This window comes from Corvus cornix, chromosome 5 (assembly GCF_000738735.6).
Source record: "Corvus cornix cornix isolate S_Up_H32 chromosome 5, ASM73873v5, whole genome shotgun sequence".
Taxonomy (NCBI): Eukaryota; Metazoa; Chordata; class Aves; order Passeriformes; family Corvidae; genus Corvus; species Corvus cornix.
The window spans coordinates 37,341,479-37,359,879 of NC_046335.1; the positions used below are offsets into that span (position 1 = coordinate 37,341,479).

The 18,401-nt window shown below is 40.7% G+C and overlaps 1 protein-coding gene across 1 annotated transcript in view; it reads left to right on the forward strand.

Moving 5' to 3' along the window:
• Positions 1 to 18,401, forward strand: part of SPTBN5 (spectrin beta, non-erythrocytic 5) — a 97,553-nt gene that overhangs the window by 14,342 nt on the left and 64,810 nt on the right. Inside the window, exons 9-27 of the mRNA XM_039552933.1 lie at positions 162 to 793; positions 1,790 to 1,928; positions 3,313 to 3,545; positions 3,984 to 4,137; positions 4,630 to 4,830; positions 5,988 to 6,194; positions 7,328 to 7,519; positions 8,249 to 8,401; positions 8,939 to 9,069; positions 9,742 to 9,993; positions 10,544 to 10,831; positions 11,476 to 11,722; positions 12,554 to 12,693; positions 13,663 to 13,762; positions 14,317 to 14,487; positions 14,578 to 14,742; positions 15,490 to 15,716; positions 16,274 to 16,460; positions 17,653 to 17,853. Coding sequence (XP_039408867.1) covers positions 162 to 793; positions 1,790 to 1,928; positions 3,313 to 3,545; positions 3,984 to 4,137; positions 4,630 to 4,830; positions 5,988 to 6,194; positions 7,328 to 7,519; positions 8,249 to 8,401; positions 8,939 to 9,069; positions 9,742 to 9,993; positions 10,544 to 10,831; positions 11,476 to 11,722; positions 12,554 to 12,693; positions 13,663 to 13,762; positions 14,317 to 14,487; positions 14,578 to 14,742; positions 15,490 to 15,716; positions 16,274 to 16,460; positions 17,653 to 17,853 — 4,020 coding nt within the window. The remainder of the gene's footprint in view (positions 1 to 161; positions 794 to 1,789; positions 1,929 to 3,312; positions 3,546 to 3,983; positions 4,138 to 4,629; positions 4,831 to 5,987; positions 6,195 to 7,327; positions 7,520 to 8,248; positions 8,402 to 8,938; positions 9,070 to 9,741; positions 9,994 to 10,543; positions 10,832 to 11,475; positions 11,723 to 12,553; positions 12,694 to 13,662; positions 13,763 to 14,316; positions 14,488 to 14,577; positions 14,743 to 15,489; positions 15,717 to 16,273; positions 16,461 to 17,652; positions 17,854 to 18,401) is intronic.

Here is an 18,401-nt window from a genome sequence, read left to right on the forward strand (position 1 = left end):
TTTATGGAAAGCTGTTTTAGGGTTTCACTTGACCTCAGACGTGACAGCTATCACCACATCACTATAAAAATGTGACCACTTCTGAAGATGCTGCTTTCTGTTCACCCACCTTGCTTCATTCTGTTCCTTATGTGGCTTGTAACTTTATATTCCCACCACAGATTGTGTTCTTCCTGGAGGAGATAGATGACTTGAAGCTTCAGTATGAGCAGATGGTCTCTGACCTCCTGAAATGGATTAAACAGAAGGTGGTGGAGCTGGATGACCGTCATTTCCCCAACTCTCTTCAGGAAATGTGGCTGCTCATGGCCAACTTTAAAACCTTCCGCACTGTGGAGAAACCCCCCAAATACCAAGAGAAGGGCATGATTGAAGCTCATCTCTTCAACATCAGGACCAAGCAGAGGGCCAATAACCAACGGCCATACTTGCCCCCAGAGGGGAAGATGCTGCAGGATGTGGAAAAGCACTGGATCATCCTGGAAAAGTCAGAGCACAGCCGAGGAAAGGCACTGCAGAAGGAGATGCTGAGGCTAGAAAGGCTGGAACAGCTAGCCCAGAGGTTCCTGAAGAAGGCAGCCCTGCGTGAGTCCTACTTGGAAGACATGAGGAAAGTGATCGGGAAGCAGGACTTCTGGCCAGAGAGTGTGGACAGGATGGAGGCTGCCAGTAAGAAGCTGGAAGCCATTGTGGCAGATGTCCTGCCCAGGAGGGAACGCTTCACAGCTTTGGATGAAATGGCCACCATTATCAGCCAGGAGAACTATCACGGCAAAGATCAAATCTTGCAGAAGTGAGTGATGGTTGTGAGGTTTTGTAGTGGTGGAGGTCAAAATTAGTTGAAATTCTGTGGTGTAGTGGAAGAAAATTAGTTATAACTGTGAATCTTGTCTCTGCTCCTCATGAGTAGAACTGTCAGGAATTTCTTCTACCTGTGAACAGTTTCAGCAGATAAGGCAGACGCTTCATCTTCAAAATTCTGATTTTTTTCCTTGAATGGTCAAGTCCTCAGACTGATTTAGGGCGAGAAATAATTTTGGGTATTTTTGTTATATATGAGAATATACCTAAAAATCTCTACCAAATATTCCATCTGCCATCAAAATGCTTAGAGAGATACTTTTTTTTTTCCCCAAATCAACACATTTCTATTTCAGTCTGCAATTTGGGGAGATACAGATTGGTTAAGGCAATTGGTTAAGTATTCTCAGACTTATTCAATTTTGGAGCAAATCTTGAGAAATTATAAATTCTCTGATTATCTCATGTTATTATGTAACCTGATTTGTGAGTATCTAAGGATGCCATATGAATAACTTCTCTTGTGGCATTTTAGTGGTTTTCTAAATTAAGACAAAAGCAGGACCCTCTGTGAAAACTCAGAAAAAGAGTTATAAAAGAGTAAATCAAACTGTGAGATCAGACTGTGACTTATTATGTGGTTTAGGTTGAAGTCTTACTTTAAGCAGCCATTTCAAGACCACTTCTTTGTTTCCAAGCCTTTCCACTGTATCAAGGAAAAGCACTGTAACAAAGAAAAGGATGTTTTATGAACGTTCTTAAAAACAACATCTAAATTTTAAAAAGTCAATGACACTTGATGTGCTAGTCAAACCTCCTATAACAACATTGCTTTGACCTGTTTTGTGTTCCTGGCCTGTCCTCTTGCACTGATGTCAAGAGTCGTGTGTGTTCATTTAGCTCCTCTAAAGCCGCAAGCACTGAGAATCCTCCAGTGCTGCCCAAAGTCTTTGGTCCAAACTGGTAATTTCTTTCTCTTCCTTTGTAGGCAAAAGAGCATTTCAAAGCAATGGCAGGATCTCCTGGATCAGCTGCAGAGAAGAGAGCAATCCCTGGGAACAATGCAGGAAATTCTGGGCCTCCTGAGGGACATAGATGCCATTACAGAGGAGCTGAAAGAGCTGCAGGTACAGAGCCCTCTCCACCAGCACACAACTTGCAGTGCTGCCAGTGTGTGTCCCCATGTTCCAGGGATTGTCTGGTGCCAACAGGAGATAAGCCTATCAGCTATAGAAAAAATACACTATTTTAACCTAGATGCCTAACTGAGCATTTCAGTTCATCATCACAGGTAACTACACAAGAAAAAAACAGGCCTTGCTATAGGGAGTTTCCCTAATCAGAAAGCCAGGTATCCTACTACGTGGAATGCACTACAGGTTCGAGTTACGCAGTAAAATAAAGACGGGAAATAATATTTTCTAAATTTACAAGTGCAAAAGCAAAAGTGGAATAAAACCATCTTCTGTTTCCATTCCACGTAATTCTTCTGAATTAGCTTCTGGAAGTACCTGCAGTAATTATACAGATGGGAATTAGCTCAGGCTTACAGGTCTATAAGATCATGAGAAAGGAAAGTTCCACTGTAAACGCATAGTGATTGCTCTTAGAAAGAATTTCCAACTGTTACCAGAGTGTCAGAGTGCAAATCTTCTCTTTAGCATGAGAAATAACTGGGTTCATATTGATTTTGTAATGGAAGGAAGTATGTATACATCCTTTGCCTTGAAGACAGAAAAATCCTTATGACTACAGGTTGCCTTGTACCCAAGCTGGAAGAGTAACTGTGCTATATGAAGTTGTGAATTTCGAATTAAAGATAAGAGCTATCTCTAAGTTATAAATATTTCTGTCCTAGTGTTAGGAGACAAAGAACATCTAATGGTAATAGTGTTGTTGGAATAACAATAGCCTGAGAATATGGGAAAAGATTGGTATGGAAAGATAGTACCTTAGGATTAGTAGTTGTATCCATCGATACAACTAGAAAGAAGACAGACTGGTAAGAGGTTGTCATCAGTGACCAATTAAATACTATAAAGTACTTATTTTCATTATTTAGATAGACAAGTAAGCTCCTCAAATAAAAGAACATTGCAGTTAGGACATACCATAGAATGGGATATTGTAGAATTCTTCAAATACAAACTGTGAATCAATCTGCCTACAGATGCGTCTATAGCAAAGGGATATTCATTGTGTCTGCAAATTCTGAGGCCTTGAGTGCTTAATCAGAAGAAATATCTTAGGTGCAAAAACAGATGCTTATTTGATGAGCCTTTTACTTGCACTGAAGCAGATAGAAACTCTGGATTGTTGCCATTAGCTTGTGGAATTGAAAGAAGAGTATAATTTCTCTAAATAGGCAGCATTTTAGCTTTACCTAACTGACATTCTTGGACATTTAGAAGCTATGAGAGAAAACAGGAAGCTTTCATCTGATTTATTTGCACTGAGACCCTGGATGCACTGCCTAAGACGCCTTTTTTTTCCTTCTCACTTTGTTTGTAGGTGCTAGTGAATTCCCAGGACTGTGGGAAGCAGCTCCTGGAAGTAGTAGATTTGCTGCAGAATCACAACTTGGTTGACTCGCAGATCTCCTCCTATGATGGCAGATTGTCACACATCACCCAGAGGACAGCAGAGATCAGCAAGGACAGCACAGTTAAATCAGAATTGCTTTATGCAAAAGTTCAGATGCTTCGTCAGCTGTACCAGAAACTTACAGCTCAGAGCAAGTCACGGTAGGGCTGTAGTTGTGGCTCTGTTCTTCCTGATGCAGTTGCCCAGTCCTAATTCTTTAATCAGAAGGCACAGCTCCCCAGCATTTGAAAATTTTTCATTTCTCGAATTATGAAGACATAACAAAAACAACTCAATTGTCTTGACTGCAATTGACTGAAAGGATTGCTCACTTTCATAGATGAAGATTAGCTGAATTCTCAGCATTTATTAAAACTTGCTTTATGAGAAGTCTGAATAGAAAATGATTATCTCCTCATCTCCTGGAGAAAGAAGGAAAAGTAATTTTGTTTCTTTGTCTTATTCCATAAATATGACATAGTATATAACAAAGAGGAACTGAAGGCATTCAAATTCTGGATTTCTAAATTTTTCTTTGATTATTCTACCACTGTCTTCATGGAATCCTAATTCTGACTGTCATACACTGTTTCCCTCAGTAAATCTCAGCTAGAAGAGGCTTTGAAGCTTTTTGAATTTTTCCGTGACTGCAAAGAAGAAGAATCATGGATCTCTGAGAAATGGAAGCTGGCAAGGATGACAACATTAGGGAAAGATGTCAGCCAGATCACAGCCTCTATTCAGAAGAACAAGGTATTGTACTTTGCTGCTGCCGCCTTGTCTTTGTATTAAAGCGAGATTTTAGAACATCAGTGTCTTTCAGTTCAGTCAGTGCAGCACTTATAAGAAAGCTGCCACACTAATCCTTATCTCAACTGTCATGACCAGAGTTTTGAATTTTAAAAAAATGTACGGGGTAGGGATTTTTTTCCGAAAGAGGGGAAGGAAGGGGTAGAGAAGGAATATGCTCCATACTGGACTGGAAGTGGGGCTTCTTGTGAAGACACTGGCTTCCATATTAGCTAACATTTGATGGGTGAAAAAAAAGGTTGCTTGTTTCCATGTTTCTCACCTTCTTTTCCTGGCCAAGAGAGATGAGCGTAAAGAGAGAGACGGTGAAAAGATAAGACATGGGTCTGGTCTCTTGGAAATGTATGCGTGACAGTAGCAGAGAGTAGGATCTACTCTTTTCTCTTGGCTGGTAGGGAATGAGCTGCGCTGACATGTTTCCTGTCCTTGTGCTAGGCTCTTGAAGCAGAGTGCAATTCACACAGGGCCATATGTGCAGATGTGATGAGGAGGGGCTGGGAGCTGAGCCAAAAGAACCCCATGTGCCAGGACGACATTCTGAGGCAGACAGACAACCTCCAGAAGCTGTGGCAGCAGCTCCAAGATGAGGTGGCTGATCGCAAGAGCCGCCTGCAGGCAGCAGCCCTCATCAAACAGGTAAGAGGGTTCTGCTGGGGTGTGTGGTAGGGGGGACATGGATGTGGCTTAGTTCTGCCCTGTGCCCCGACCTGGAAGGCAACAGAGGCAGGAAAGCCTTCACCTGTTGCTCTACAAAAAGATCTCTGGCAGTGAAGTCTCAATCCTCTTGCAAGCCAGGCAGGCGGGAGATTTGAGCAGCTGGGAGTTGCTCTAAAGGTAAAAGTGCTAATAGAAATAACGCACATGATAGTGCTAATGCAGAGTCTTTTTAGAGGGTGGGATCAGGTAGCTGTGTGACATATTTCTAAAATTAAAAAAAATTCCAAAGACCACCAACAAAATAATGTGTTGTAAGACTTAGATTGACCATAAATTTCACAAATCCTGCAAAGTGTTTGACACTTCCATTATGACCAATGATTTTATTCCCACAAACATTCACACATCTGCAAATAAAGAATTTGTATAAAAGCAGTGTTCTTAAATCTTATCACATTATCTCAGGCATTCTCATTCTCCCCTTCTTAAGAAGATTTTGCTCAGTATGTTGTTTCCATGAAATGTTTGAACAAAACTGAACAGCTTTTTTCTTGAGAAAGTCTAAATTTTCTCTTCTCTCTAGCAAGATTAACACCATTACGGTTTTTAAGTTCTTTCTTTGTCCATCTTTACTATGTGTTTTCTTTTTTTTTCTGTTGTACCTTTATTCTATACCTAAAAACCTTGTTTTACTTTTCTACAACCATAGCCAGGCAGACTGCAAATTCTGGAAAATAGTAAACTTCTGCTGTAGACCAAATTCATTGCTTGTTCCTTAAACATTTAGAAAATATCTGTTGGTATTACATTGTGCCTACTAACATCATACATTGTTATGTATGATGCTGCTGTTATGCACCATGAAGTTTTAGCTAGTTAGGAGTTTTTAAAGAGCTGTATAGGCAATCCTTGAATCTCTTTACTCACTGTGATTCTGTGAATTGTCTGTGTTGTGAGCATGAAATACCTCACAGGTTTAGAGCTACCTTATCCATAGCTTTCACAACACCTGGAATTAGCCTTACAGCTACAGACCTAATGGTGTTTCTCCTTACTCATAATTTTACAAAGAGGAAGGAGCTGGATATGACACTTTCAGGATGAATCCAAGTGTTTTTTTCCCTGTGTTCCTTCAGTACTTTGCTGACATCGATGAAGCAAACTCCTGGTTGCGAGAAAGGCAGCCCCTTCTTGCCAGCAAGGACTATGGCAAAGATGAATCAAGTGCTGAAGCACTGTTGCACCGTCACTTGCGCCTGGAGAAGGAGATTGCAGCCTATTCCTCTGAGATGAGGCGCCTCAAAGAGCAGGCTGACGTTGCAGCACAGCAAGCTCCAGCTGCAGTAAGTAGATGAGGGATTGTGTCACATTGTGTTGAAGAACGTAAACAAAATGGGTTTTCAATTATTTATTTTTTATTTGTTTTGCCAAAATAGAATATTCCAAGTTAAGTTTTTTACTAGAATTGAGGCAAATTTTTAGGTGACAAAGAGGGTCCTTGTCTGCTCATAACACAGCTAGTTAGTATTTTTTGAAGCCCTAGAAATATTCTCATATATATTAGTTCCCTCTACTGGTCCTCATAAATACATTCTCAATCTTTATTCTCATAAAATTATTAATTTCAATAATCTTTAAAAGCAGACATTTAACCAAAACATCCCAACAAATTCTTTTGGTACCCTAATGTAGTGAAGAGCTATCCCACAACTCCGGAAGCAATTCATACCATCCCTTATTTTTAAGGCAGATGAGATGAAATCAATCTCTTCAGGTGCCCCTCTTTTTCACTGACTAGAAAGGGAACTTTGGACTTGAGATCAGCTCATTTAATAACAGAATTCAGGGAACATGAATGAATGAATGGCATATTTCATAGGTTGCTTCTTTTAAATGTCTATATTCACTCAATGTTTAGCCCAATAAATTTGAGAGCAGTGGGCATCACTTGTGGTCTTTACCTCATCAATCCAACATTGTTATTAGAAAAAAATTTTATTACTTTGCTATGAAATGTGAAAAAGCACATGACAAGATAGTGTTGATGCACAAATAGAAGTATTGATTCACAGGTTTTGAAACTGGAAGTGTTCAGGTGCTAAAACATCACCACAAAGAGAACCATGAGCATAGTCAATTGTCTTGCTTTGTTGGCACTTCTAAAAATAAAAAAGAGCCCTTACAACCAAGCAAATTTGATTTGGGCAGAAAATGAGAATTTTTACTCAATCCATATATTTTAAAATGAGCTAAATTAAACTTCTTCTTTAAACAAAACCAAAATGTTTTTCAGTTTTTTGATTTATTTTTTCAAAATAGAACAGTGGAAACAGTTTCCAAAAAATACTGGAAGTTTTCAGTTTCAAGGGTCAGAATGTTGTATTTGAGCTATCAAGTCCAAATTTTCCTTCCATGTGAAATTTTTATCCAAATCAGAAATTTACATCCATTGATTTTGTTAACATTTTTTTAACAGATGACAAAGAGGGAAGCCCCAAGTGACTTAAATCAAAAGACAGCTAAGCTGCCGTTCAGTCGAACCTGGGCAACATCTGAAACTGCATCCACTGGAACCTCGAGTCCAGATGATCATTTTCTTCCAGAGAACATCTGGAAGACCCAGGAAGAAATAGATTCACTTTACGAACATCTACAGAGCATGGCTGAGGTATAATATCCCCTTCTGCTTTGCAGTTCATGGAAAAGTCAAGTCCAAATCAGTTCAAATTGAAATTAAATGCTGTGCTGGCTTCTGCTTTTCAGTTCAATAATGTGCCTCATCCTCTTAATTCCTGTAGGGCTTCAAGGTTTGAGATTATCATTGAAATTTTATATCAAAACACAATTTATGTCAGCAAATTTCCCATTTACAGCCCAGTATTTTTAGTCCATGAAGAGAAGATTTTTTTGTGTAATCTTCCCCCCCACATACACCCCTTAATGCTTGCTTGCTGTAGCTCCTAAATCACTGGGCTGTCTTGCCTGACACCAGAAAAAATAAACTGTAACCTGCATTTTCAATTTGCTACTTTTCACTACCAGCTGCTCTAATCATGCCCTAAAGACCAACACAAACATGCTGTATGTGACTTTTACATATTCTAGAGACCACTGCCTTAAGTCTTCAGCCAGCAGCAGCAAGTAGCACAGCAGCCTCCCTGCCTGTCTGGGGGCTGAGCACTCTCCAAATTATTCTCTTATACTTTTAAACCTCTGTTGCTCTGGGAAGAAGAATTGTGATCTTAAAATTTCATGTTCTATTCTCTTCCAGTAGTGTCTGGGAAAACTACTAAGCTACCACCTGTGTATTGTAGCTTAAATGCAAGGATCTTTTTTCTGTTGCTACAAATGGTAAGGAGTTATTACAGCAATAGTTAAGTCTTCATCTGTTTTACAGAGCAGAAAAAAGGCTCTGGAGGAGATGATTGGATATTATCGCTTCTGTAGCTCTTGTGAAGAATTTCAGTCATGGATGAGAGATAAAGAGAACATTTTCCGGACTCTTCAACCTCAAGCAGACAATGTGGAGGTCATGCAGCAGAAATATCAGGTACCCCTTTTTCCTCTTCACAGATGACACCTTTTAAATCAAATTGGCCTTTAAGAGAAAAGATGAAGTTGAGAAATGATGTTTTGAGAGCCTTTTCATTAATTTCAACTTAGAGAGTCCTGCATAGATCAGATATTTCTTTTGTACAGACTATGCCAAATTACTGAAGCTGATGTGACTCTGTCCCTTTATCTTCCTGTGAACATGGTATCCTGTACAAATATCATGTTACAAAAGGATTCTTTCTGTGGTTTATCTTATATCATTTAAAAAAAGTACCCAATTATGAAAAAATCCGTCAGTGCACTTGTGTCCCAGTGGAGTGGGACATATGTTGACAGATGTAATGTGCACACCAGGGAGGTCAGGGGGCTGCATGGGACTTGTGTGCACAGATGTGCATGGAGTCAGCAGGCAGGCAAATGGAGAAGCCAACTGTGAAAGTGGGACATGAGTGGATATAAGAGATTATTGAGAATTGTGTCCACAGAAACGGAAACCCCCCAAGTTCTTCATTCTTGTATTTTTCCATTTTAGAGATTTTTAACAGAACTGGCTGCGGGGAAAGGCCAGCTGGAAGACATTGAAAACTTAGCTTCTAAATACAGAAAGATCAGTCCCAGCAAATATTTTGAGATCCAGACTTGGATGGAAGAGATCAACATCAGGTAAAAGTGCTACAGATAAGCAGAGAGTTGCTCATGGGGGCAATTGGAGAGCTGACCATTCATATCCCTTCTAGACAACAGTGCCACCAGCAGGAAATGGGCAGCCCTCACCTGTCTGCAGTCTGGCCCTGAGCCCAGTGCCATGTCTTCAGGACTGAGGAGTGCTCCTAGGACCCTGACACCAAGTCACTTAAACTGTAGAAATTTGTGTGTGCATGTTAAAGCACAATGTGAATTCGTCCACGGGTGATAGTGATGTATTCAGAGTAGTTCTGCAGCACTGCAGCTGATTTGGTTACTTAAGCATCAGGGTGAGGACACACTTCACAAATCTTGAAAGGAACATCAAACCATGTTTGACTTCACCAGGAGTATTTAGTACCTGTTGTGAATGCATTCCTGGCACCCTGTCACTCAGTGGGCACACCCAGGTCCTGACTTTAACCATAGTTGTTTATTTGCATCATGTTCAGAGTGTCCTGGCCACCTGAGCAAGGTCCCCTTGTTTGAGATGGCACTGATACGAACTTTGCTGTTGTGAGGGAGTGCTAGTTTTCACCCCTGCCCAGCCTACTTAAGTCCTGATGAAATCTTTATACAAGACTTTTTCTGAACAGAAAACAGATATCGTTCATGTATAACAATGGCTATAAATTTTTATCTGTCTTCAAGATGGCAATGCATGGAAACTCTGAAGGAGGAGAAAGGCTCTGAGCTGATTGGAGTGGCTGATGTGAGGACATTTCTTCAGGACTGTCAGAGCATAGGAGTGCTACTGCAAGACAAGATGGTCCAACTCACGGATCTGGAACCAGGGAACTCTCCTGCTGGACTGGAGTCAGACAAGCGCAAACTGTACACAATTGAGAGAGAGGTCTTGGTGATAGAGAGGAAAATTGAATACTTGAGGAGTGTTGCAAAATCGTAAGAAACATTCTCTTTGTTTCCACTTTCTTTGCTAGTTCTCGAAGATCATGCTGTAAATTATGGCTATAAAGAGAATGAGTAGCTTTTAAAGTTTTTCTTTCTAGAAACCCAAAGAACTCACTTGCCTGCTGGATTGAGCTGATTTCTCTTGAGTGTGGCTGGGTGACTAGGGAGGTGTTTGTTTCCAGACTTCACAGCTATAAGAGGATGAATACCAAAGGATTGTTTGTGGCTCTAAAAAATTATCTTTACTAATGTGAGTTACCTAATTCAAAATGTGGAGGTATCACTTAGGTCCTGAAAGAGGGTAATCAGGGGAAATAAGGGTGATGGTAGGAAAATAGCAGATAACTGTGCACAGGAGTTCAAATTTGAAATATTAAAGTTTTTTACTTCTTTAAGTTTTCTGCACACTCACAATGGGAATATGTTGCCTTAGCTGACTTTCTTTTTAATGGAACTGTTAATATCCAAATCCATTCCTTTTAAAGAGTCCTGGTTCAAGCTCTAAATAAGTGTTCATACAGTTGAATGTATTTTATTGAAGGATCAAGGACACCAACCCTGCAGAGAGCAGGACCATCACTGAGCAGGTAGAAAACATGGAGAGGCTTCTGGCAAAGCTCAAGCTGGAAATCCAAAAGAAACGGGACATTCTGCAGTGGGCCCAAAACCAACAGTCCTTCCTGCAAGACAGCCGTAGGCTCCTACTATGGGCAGAGGGCATTCGGGAGAAACTGAGCAGTGAAGAAATGGGTCTGGATGTGGGATCTGCAGAGCAACTGCTGAAGGAACATCAAGACCTGCTGATAGAAATTGGCTCTCAGAATGAAAGGTAGAGAGATTCTGTCAAGGTGGGCAGAGTGGGGTGATATGACAACAGTACTGTGAAAATGAAACATATAAATCATGTATATAAATTGTGCATGAAAGTGATACCGAAATTTTATTCACATGCACTTGAACTTTAGTGACAAAAGGAGACTGCAAACACAAAATCCCATCAGCTTTTGCATACTTATCCTGATGGCTGACGTAGGGGGAGGGAGGAGCTCTATGTTTGCAGTGGTAGAATTCCACAAACTCTCCTGACGCTCTCAGAGAGTGCCATCTGTACTTTATTCCAGTTCCCCCATTTCTTCTCAGGCCTTATACTTCCACTTGCCATCATTTTCAGTTCTTCTTTTGCACTGTTATAAATTTCCAGATACTGTTGGCCCTCTTTTCCGTTTTAACATGAAAACCTGCTTATGTGGGCTTTCAGTCCAGATGGGGAAATCTCACTGCCTCCAGCATGTATCCCTGAGCAATAAAACAGCTGTACTTTGTGGTGCTTAACCAACAGGAAAAAAATGAAAGGGAGGGAAGGAAACTTGGTGTATGGGCACTGCCAAGAGAGCAAAGAGCTGTGATGAAAGAGAATTCATATTCCCTCATGCAGAGAGGTCTCTTTTTTTTTTTTTTTTTGACTCTGGGAAGATTTCTGCAACTGGAAGAGCTTGGGCGCACAGTAATCCACCAACAACCCAGTAACAGTAGGACCACAGATGTCCACCAGACTATGGAGAGGCTTGCCAAGGAGAACAAAGAGCTGGAGGAAATGTGGGAAAAGCGATGGAAAAAGCTGCAGGATGGCCTGGAATTGCAGAAGTTCAATAGGGAGGGAGACCGTATCAATGCAGCCCTCTCTGGCCATGAGGCCTTTCTCCGGGGGGATGACCTTGGGGTATGTACAGCAGCTGATCTTGTTTTCTCCTACTTCTTCTCCCTATCCAGGGACTAGCAACAATCTTCTTTATTCGATTGGCTTCTTCATTCTTCTGATCACAGCATTTCCATACTTGGGAACCAGATTTTCAGGATCTTATTAACTTCCTTATGTTCTTATTCATCTTAATAAGAACAAAGCTCATTGTCCCTCAAAAAAAAAAAAAAAAATTAAAAACAGCTAAAGCTGTGATTTGTTGCTGTTTGTACGTGTCATATGGTTTATATAAAATTGACTCATCCATGGAAAAACAAGGTTTCAGCTTGAACACAGTAATTTTTTTTTCAAGTAAAAATGTAACCTTTTTTTAAATAAAAGCTTTTCCTTTCATTAATTTAAGAACATTAAAGCATACGAAGTGAAAAAACAAATGCACACAATATTCGCAAAATCATTGAAGAAGGAGGTGGCTGTCTCTCACTGCCTATGTTTTCAGCTGAACCCAAAACATTGATACCTTAGGATCAACTGAGTGGAATAAAGTTTTGCTAATTAGTCTTTTGTATTGCTCATCCCTAGATGGGCCAGAGTGCTGGCATAAATTTAGAACACAGATTTTCTTAAAAGGTGAAAATTGAACCATAATGGAAACCTAGAACAGAGCAACCAGATATGTTACAAACCTGCTGCTTGTTTGTAGCCCTTGAACATCCTTGGGCTCATGCAGAATGTACACTGTATCTCCTGCCTGAAAGAGAAGCGGGAAAGTAAGGTCCAATTTTTTTTTCACTGCTACAGAAACAATATGAGCAAGAAAAGTCTTGATCAAATTTTCTTTCTCAAATGCAGGACCATGTAGATGCTGTTCGAAACCTGCTGAAGCAACATCAGGAATTTGAACAACTGCTGATGGCACTGAGGAGACGAGTGGAAGCACTCAATGAAAACGGGGTGAACCTACTAGAGAGCAGGCACTTTGCATCTCATGTGTGAGTCCAAACCTACTCCTCTTTTATTGTGCTTTAATAAATGATCCAGTGTGATCAGGGTGAAGGGAAAAACTTTCTCTGAGGAGAAATTAGTTGACTTCCAATCCACAGTCTGGTGGATGAGGGGGCAAAGGGATTTTTTTTAAAAAATTAGATTTCCTGTGCTCTCAGGACAAATAGGTGAAATGCTTTAGGTTAAAAGTGACATTTGGCAGACACTAGAATAATTTGTCTTGTATCATAAATTACAGTGATAAAGCTTTCTTAAAGTGAACTCATTAGATGCCTGTAGAAAAAGAATTCCTTCATTCATCAGTATCGTATATTAGAAATATTGTTTGCTTTTAAAAAGTTACTGAAGACTTCACAAGCAAAACTCTTCAGGAGCAGCTCCTTTGTGTTTTTGTCAAAGTTGAACTGTTACCTGTAATTCCTTTTTCTGTGTTAGAGCCACTAGGATCTAGTAAGGGGACCCCTTTGCAAACAAGAATTAGAAATAGAGTATCAAAAGACCGTGTTCTTGTGATCATAAGTGATAATGTTTTGAACACTCCCCCCACAAATTTATAAAAATGCCCTTAAGATCTGATTTCTTGCCAGCATTACTACCATCAGAAAGCCATTCCAAAATCTTATTGCACTTACAGCAAAGAGGAAGTTAGTAGTTATTTATAACTGATATAACAATATTGTGGATTATTAGGGGCAGAGGGAGATTGCAGCATTCCAGTGTATGACTGCAATTCACTAATGTGACACAGCCATACAAGAGGAAAATCCAGAGCAGCTGGTAAGCAATACCTGCTCTCCAGGTAAACCCAACATGGTGATGGGACAGGGCCATATATCCCTTCTTCCTGTCAGCAAAGTTGTTGAAACTAGATTACATTTATATCACAGTCATGACTGCAGCATAAGCAAGGGGAACCAATATTAGTACAGCATTGGAGTTCCTGTTTTTCTTGGTAGTATTGAAGAGAGAATGGTCACTCTCCGGAGAAGGTGGGAGCAGCTGATACAAAGCAACGCCAAGAGAAAACAGAGGTTGTTGGATTCCCTCCAGCTACAGGTAACTGATACAGCACATTCGGTCGGGCATCTGTGAATTTTGAATTTTACCCTTTGTCTTAATATGAGTCAAAAACTGCTGAGCATTCCTACTGCAGCTCACTTTCTTTTTGGTTGTGGGACAGAGTTTTGTTCTTCAGAGAGCAGGTGATGCACTGGTGACAAAACTTTAAAAGGTATAACCATAGCAAAATTCCAAAACAAAAATGGAGATTTTGAATGAAATATATCAACAGAATGTTTTTTCTACTGGATAAGTTTATTCTGTTCATTACTTATTACTGTTCTGGGCCTTAATAATGTAGTACAGTTGCTCTGAATTTTGGCACCAAACTTAGCTTTCAGTGGTGAGGTACAAAGTTGTGCTGGAGGATTGGTTCTCTTCTGGTTAAAATATTTTATCCATGATGCAAACCTTCGCTGACAATTACAGGCAACAGATTAGTAAATGTGATAAGAAAGGGATCTATTATGATGTCTTAAAACCTCATCTATGGTTCAAGATCATACTTCTTCATTAGTTAAATCAACTTAATCCTGTTTCTTTTCTGTAAGGAGTTTAATCGTGATGCTGCTGAGCTTTTGATATGGATGGAAGAGAAGTACAAGGTAGCGTCAGATGAATCCTATCGTGATCCAACAAATGTTCTACGCAAACTGAAGTGGCATGAGGCTGCTGAGAAGGAAATGTTAGCTAACGAGGAGCACTTTACAACATTGATAAAGGTGAAGGCACTCTGGAGCTAAGTTTTCCATTTTTTACCAGAATTCATAGATGCTGATCTGCTAATAAAGTGATGCACTGTGTTTCTCCAGAAAGGAAATCAATTGATTCAAGACAACCACTATGCTGCAGTTTCTGTCCAGGAGAAGATGTCAGAGCTTCAAAAGAACTGGAAGGAATTGTATGGCAAGATGATAGAGCGAGGTGACAAGCTGAGACAAGCTGGACAGCAGGAACAGCTCATGGAACTGCTGCAGGTCAGGAAGTCATGAGGAACAGAGGGGAGGAATGGTCTAGGAGCCTGGTTTCTCTATTGTGTGTATACCACATAACGGAGGAGAATACTATCCTGATAAAAGTGGTTTTTAAGGTCTCCATTTTTTCTGCAGTCCCAGGAAAGAAACCCCAATATTATGCCATCCAAGCTCACTTCAAAGTTATGATCATGGTAACAGTGCCAGCAAAGCATCAGGCTGTTGAAGTCGGGCTCAACACTGCATCTTGTGTGCCCATCCAGTACTGGGAAAACAACCCAGACTCTGTAGGGGTCAATGCTGTGCAAACATAACTGCTTGCCTGGAGGCAATCTGGGGCCTGCAGCGATGGCACTGTATTAAGCACGTGGTCATCTGGTCAATTTTTTATAACAAGAACAGTATGCTGTGAAGCTGTTTTGAGACCATTATGAATGGAACTGCTGTTGTGTTATAGCTACAATCTGAAGTCTTTGAAGATTGTTTTTTTATATTATGTTGCTGAATATATTTCAAAGAGACTATTCTCAGTGATGTGCTTTAGTGTCTCAGACAGAAGAATACTCCAAAATAGTTTGCAAAACAAAATATTCCCAGAAGATGTCTCTTAGAGACATCCAGCCATCATATTACCAAGAAAGGACAATTGGATTTAAAAACTGTGTCCAGGAAGCTGTCATAGGAAGGAGTGAGTGAAAGAAAATGTTGTTGAAAGGACAGTATGAGTGTGCAGTAATCTTTTCCTGGCAGGATGCCAAAAAGAAGATTGAAAAAATTGAGAAAATTCTTCAGGAATCTGAGACAGGCCACGATTTGCGCTCCAGCCGTGATCTACTCAAGCAGCACAGACAGCTGGAAAATGAGACACGTGAGCTGGCAGAGAAAATGAATGCCATTGTATCTCATGCAAGGAAAATGGCCACCACTCACTTTGACTCCCAGAGGATTCTGGAAGAAACACAGAAATATCTGAAAAGGTATGGTGTCCGTCTGTTTTTTGTCTCCACCCACCTCCAGTGACAAATAGCATTTTTTATTCTACCTTCTGAACACTTTTCTTGGTTGATTAAGTTTAACCCATACTCAGGAATGATTTCTCCTCCCAGCTGGAGCATAACTATGCTTCGATCTGCACCTACACAGCTGCCTGTTGACCCACCTCAACCTCAATGACTGAACATTGCTCCTTGCTAGCTGCCCTCCTCCTCTAGTCCCTTTCTTATGCACAGGTCATCCACTGCTTTGGAAGAGGTACAGTGATCCAGCATTCAATACATCACAGGACAAACCTAGGACTTTAAAAGTGTAAATAATTTTTTCTCTGCTTACATTTAGTGTTATCATATAGGTCTGCTTGCCAAAGGTAGCCTTCCATAGAAGGGCTCCTCCTCCTTAGCCAGTACTAATCACTGAAATTTAATCGCGAAGAAGTGTCCAGTGTTTTGAAATCTCCACAATGGTATCATAGCCTAATTCCCTTGGCAGAATGAGGAAAAAGCTTTGTTTTAACATATATTTAATGGATGATCCATAGGTTTGAGTCTTTGCAAGCACCTCTTTATGAGAAGCGTAAGCTGCTGGAAGCTGCTGTGGATCTTTATGAGTTCTACCATTATCATGACATGGAACTGAACTGGATCAATGAGCGCTTGCCTATTGCCCATTCCACCAACTGTGGGAAGTCCTTGGATGTGGCTCAAAACCTGTTGCAAAAGCACAAGGTAACTCCTTTAATCAAGTGCATTATAGCATGGTGGCACACTGCACTTCACCTCAGCCTGCAAACCTGCACCTGCACGGTCAACACTTCCAATGAGTACATTCACTGATTCCAGCTCTAGCCCAGCTAAAATGGTTCAGTGGGTCGGCACAAATCAGCAGTGTGGTGATGGTTTTCAGAACAAATACAACATTCCTGTGAGAACCGCAAAAATTTGTCATATTATGGAGTATTATTAATCTGAGAAATTGCATAACTCTTCCCATTAAAAGAGGATAAAAAGCTAGTGTATCTGACACTAAATAGAAAAAAAGAGGGGTCTTCCCTATGTAAGTTGAGCTGGGTTGAATATTTTGACTGTAACATACTCATCCTATTGTAGTTTTCTGCTTGCTGCTTCATTATACATGCAGTCTTGAGGTTTGTCCATAGTGGATTTCGTAGGAGAGCATATAACAGGCATTTAAAAAATATTTTAAATCTGTACTGCTTTTAAAATGGTTTGAACAAGATACAGTGACTGTATTTATAAATATAGGTTAATACTGATTTCTGGGGAGTTTGACTCTGTAGCAGTTCCTCACAGCCAGAGGGGCACCTCAGCTCTCCTGCACCACAAGCAGTGCTGGATTTTTCAGCACCTTAATTGCAAGTTTCATGAGAAAGGTTATAAGACCAGTGGGGAGGATTCATGGAGCAGTAGTTCAATAATTTTCATGGTACTGATGACAATGTCTTTCTCTGCATCATCCTCAAGACTCTTCATCTTCTTGGATATTTTATTTTTCCATCAGCAGCTCAACACTCTTTTCCGATTCCCCCAGCTTTGTGTCTCACCCTGTGATCTGCTCCATCTCCCAAACCTCCCTGGCTGCTGGACAGGGGAAGGAGCATATGCATGGTAAAGAGAGGACGCCAGGAGGACTTTGGTGTGGGGAAGTTAAGGGATGTGTGCTGCTTCCTTACATACCCTTCCCTCCTCTCTCAATGGCAGTACCAAAAGCAGAGCATTATGTGAGTGGGGCTGGCACCCCAGCAAGTGTGGTAGAAATAAGACAATCCTGGTGTCCACTTGCTGTGCTCTGGTCACTGTCACCAGCTGCCAGTTTTGCTTAGGATTAGGAGCACACAGAATTTACTTGTCCTCACATTTCCTTCCTTTATTCCTATTTTCTCTTTCGTCTCATTCCCAGGAACTGCAGGCAGAAGTGAATGCTCACAAACAGCAAGTCCAACGGGTCCTGGATAAAGGAAAGACAATGATTTTAGGCCAGCACCCATCAGCTCAGAAAATAAGTGAGAAATGCCAGGAGCTTGTGACTGCCTGGCAGGGCTTGGAGAAGTCCTGTGAGGAAAGGATGAAGCAGCTGCAGCATTCAGTTGGCTTCCAGGAGGTACAAATTAAAGCAAAGAGTTTACACAGTAGCTTCTTCAGCAAACAAGAGGACCAAAGTGTTAAAGTGAATTAAAAAAACAGCTTTGCTGGGCCTGGTATTCTCTTCAGTTGCTTGAGTCCAGACTCATGGGAATGAATGAAGGGCTGGATTGTATAGTTGAATGTAGCCCCCACTCCAGCCCTGCTGCTCTACAGGCTTCCCTTGGGTTCTATACCCAGCCCCTGTGGCTGTGCACAGAACACGCTTTTCTCCTAGTAGTAGCTCCTTTCTCTGTGTCTTTATACAGTCTCAGGCTTTGACTTAATTAATGTAATGGATCCTGAACTGGCCCTTCATACTGGAGAATTATGACATGGAAATCAAAAAAGAGGGTACTTCTTGTGCTAGCTGTTCTTTACCTGTTTCAGGCAACAATGTTCCAGGCAATAAAGTGTTACTGAGGAGCACATAACATTCATTCACTGTCAGAGCAAGTTAGGGATTTTGGCTCTATTCTTTTCTGTGAGCTTCTGGACCTTCATGCTTAGCTTGTTAAAAAAAGAAAA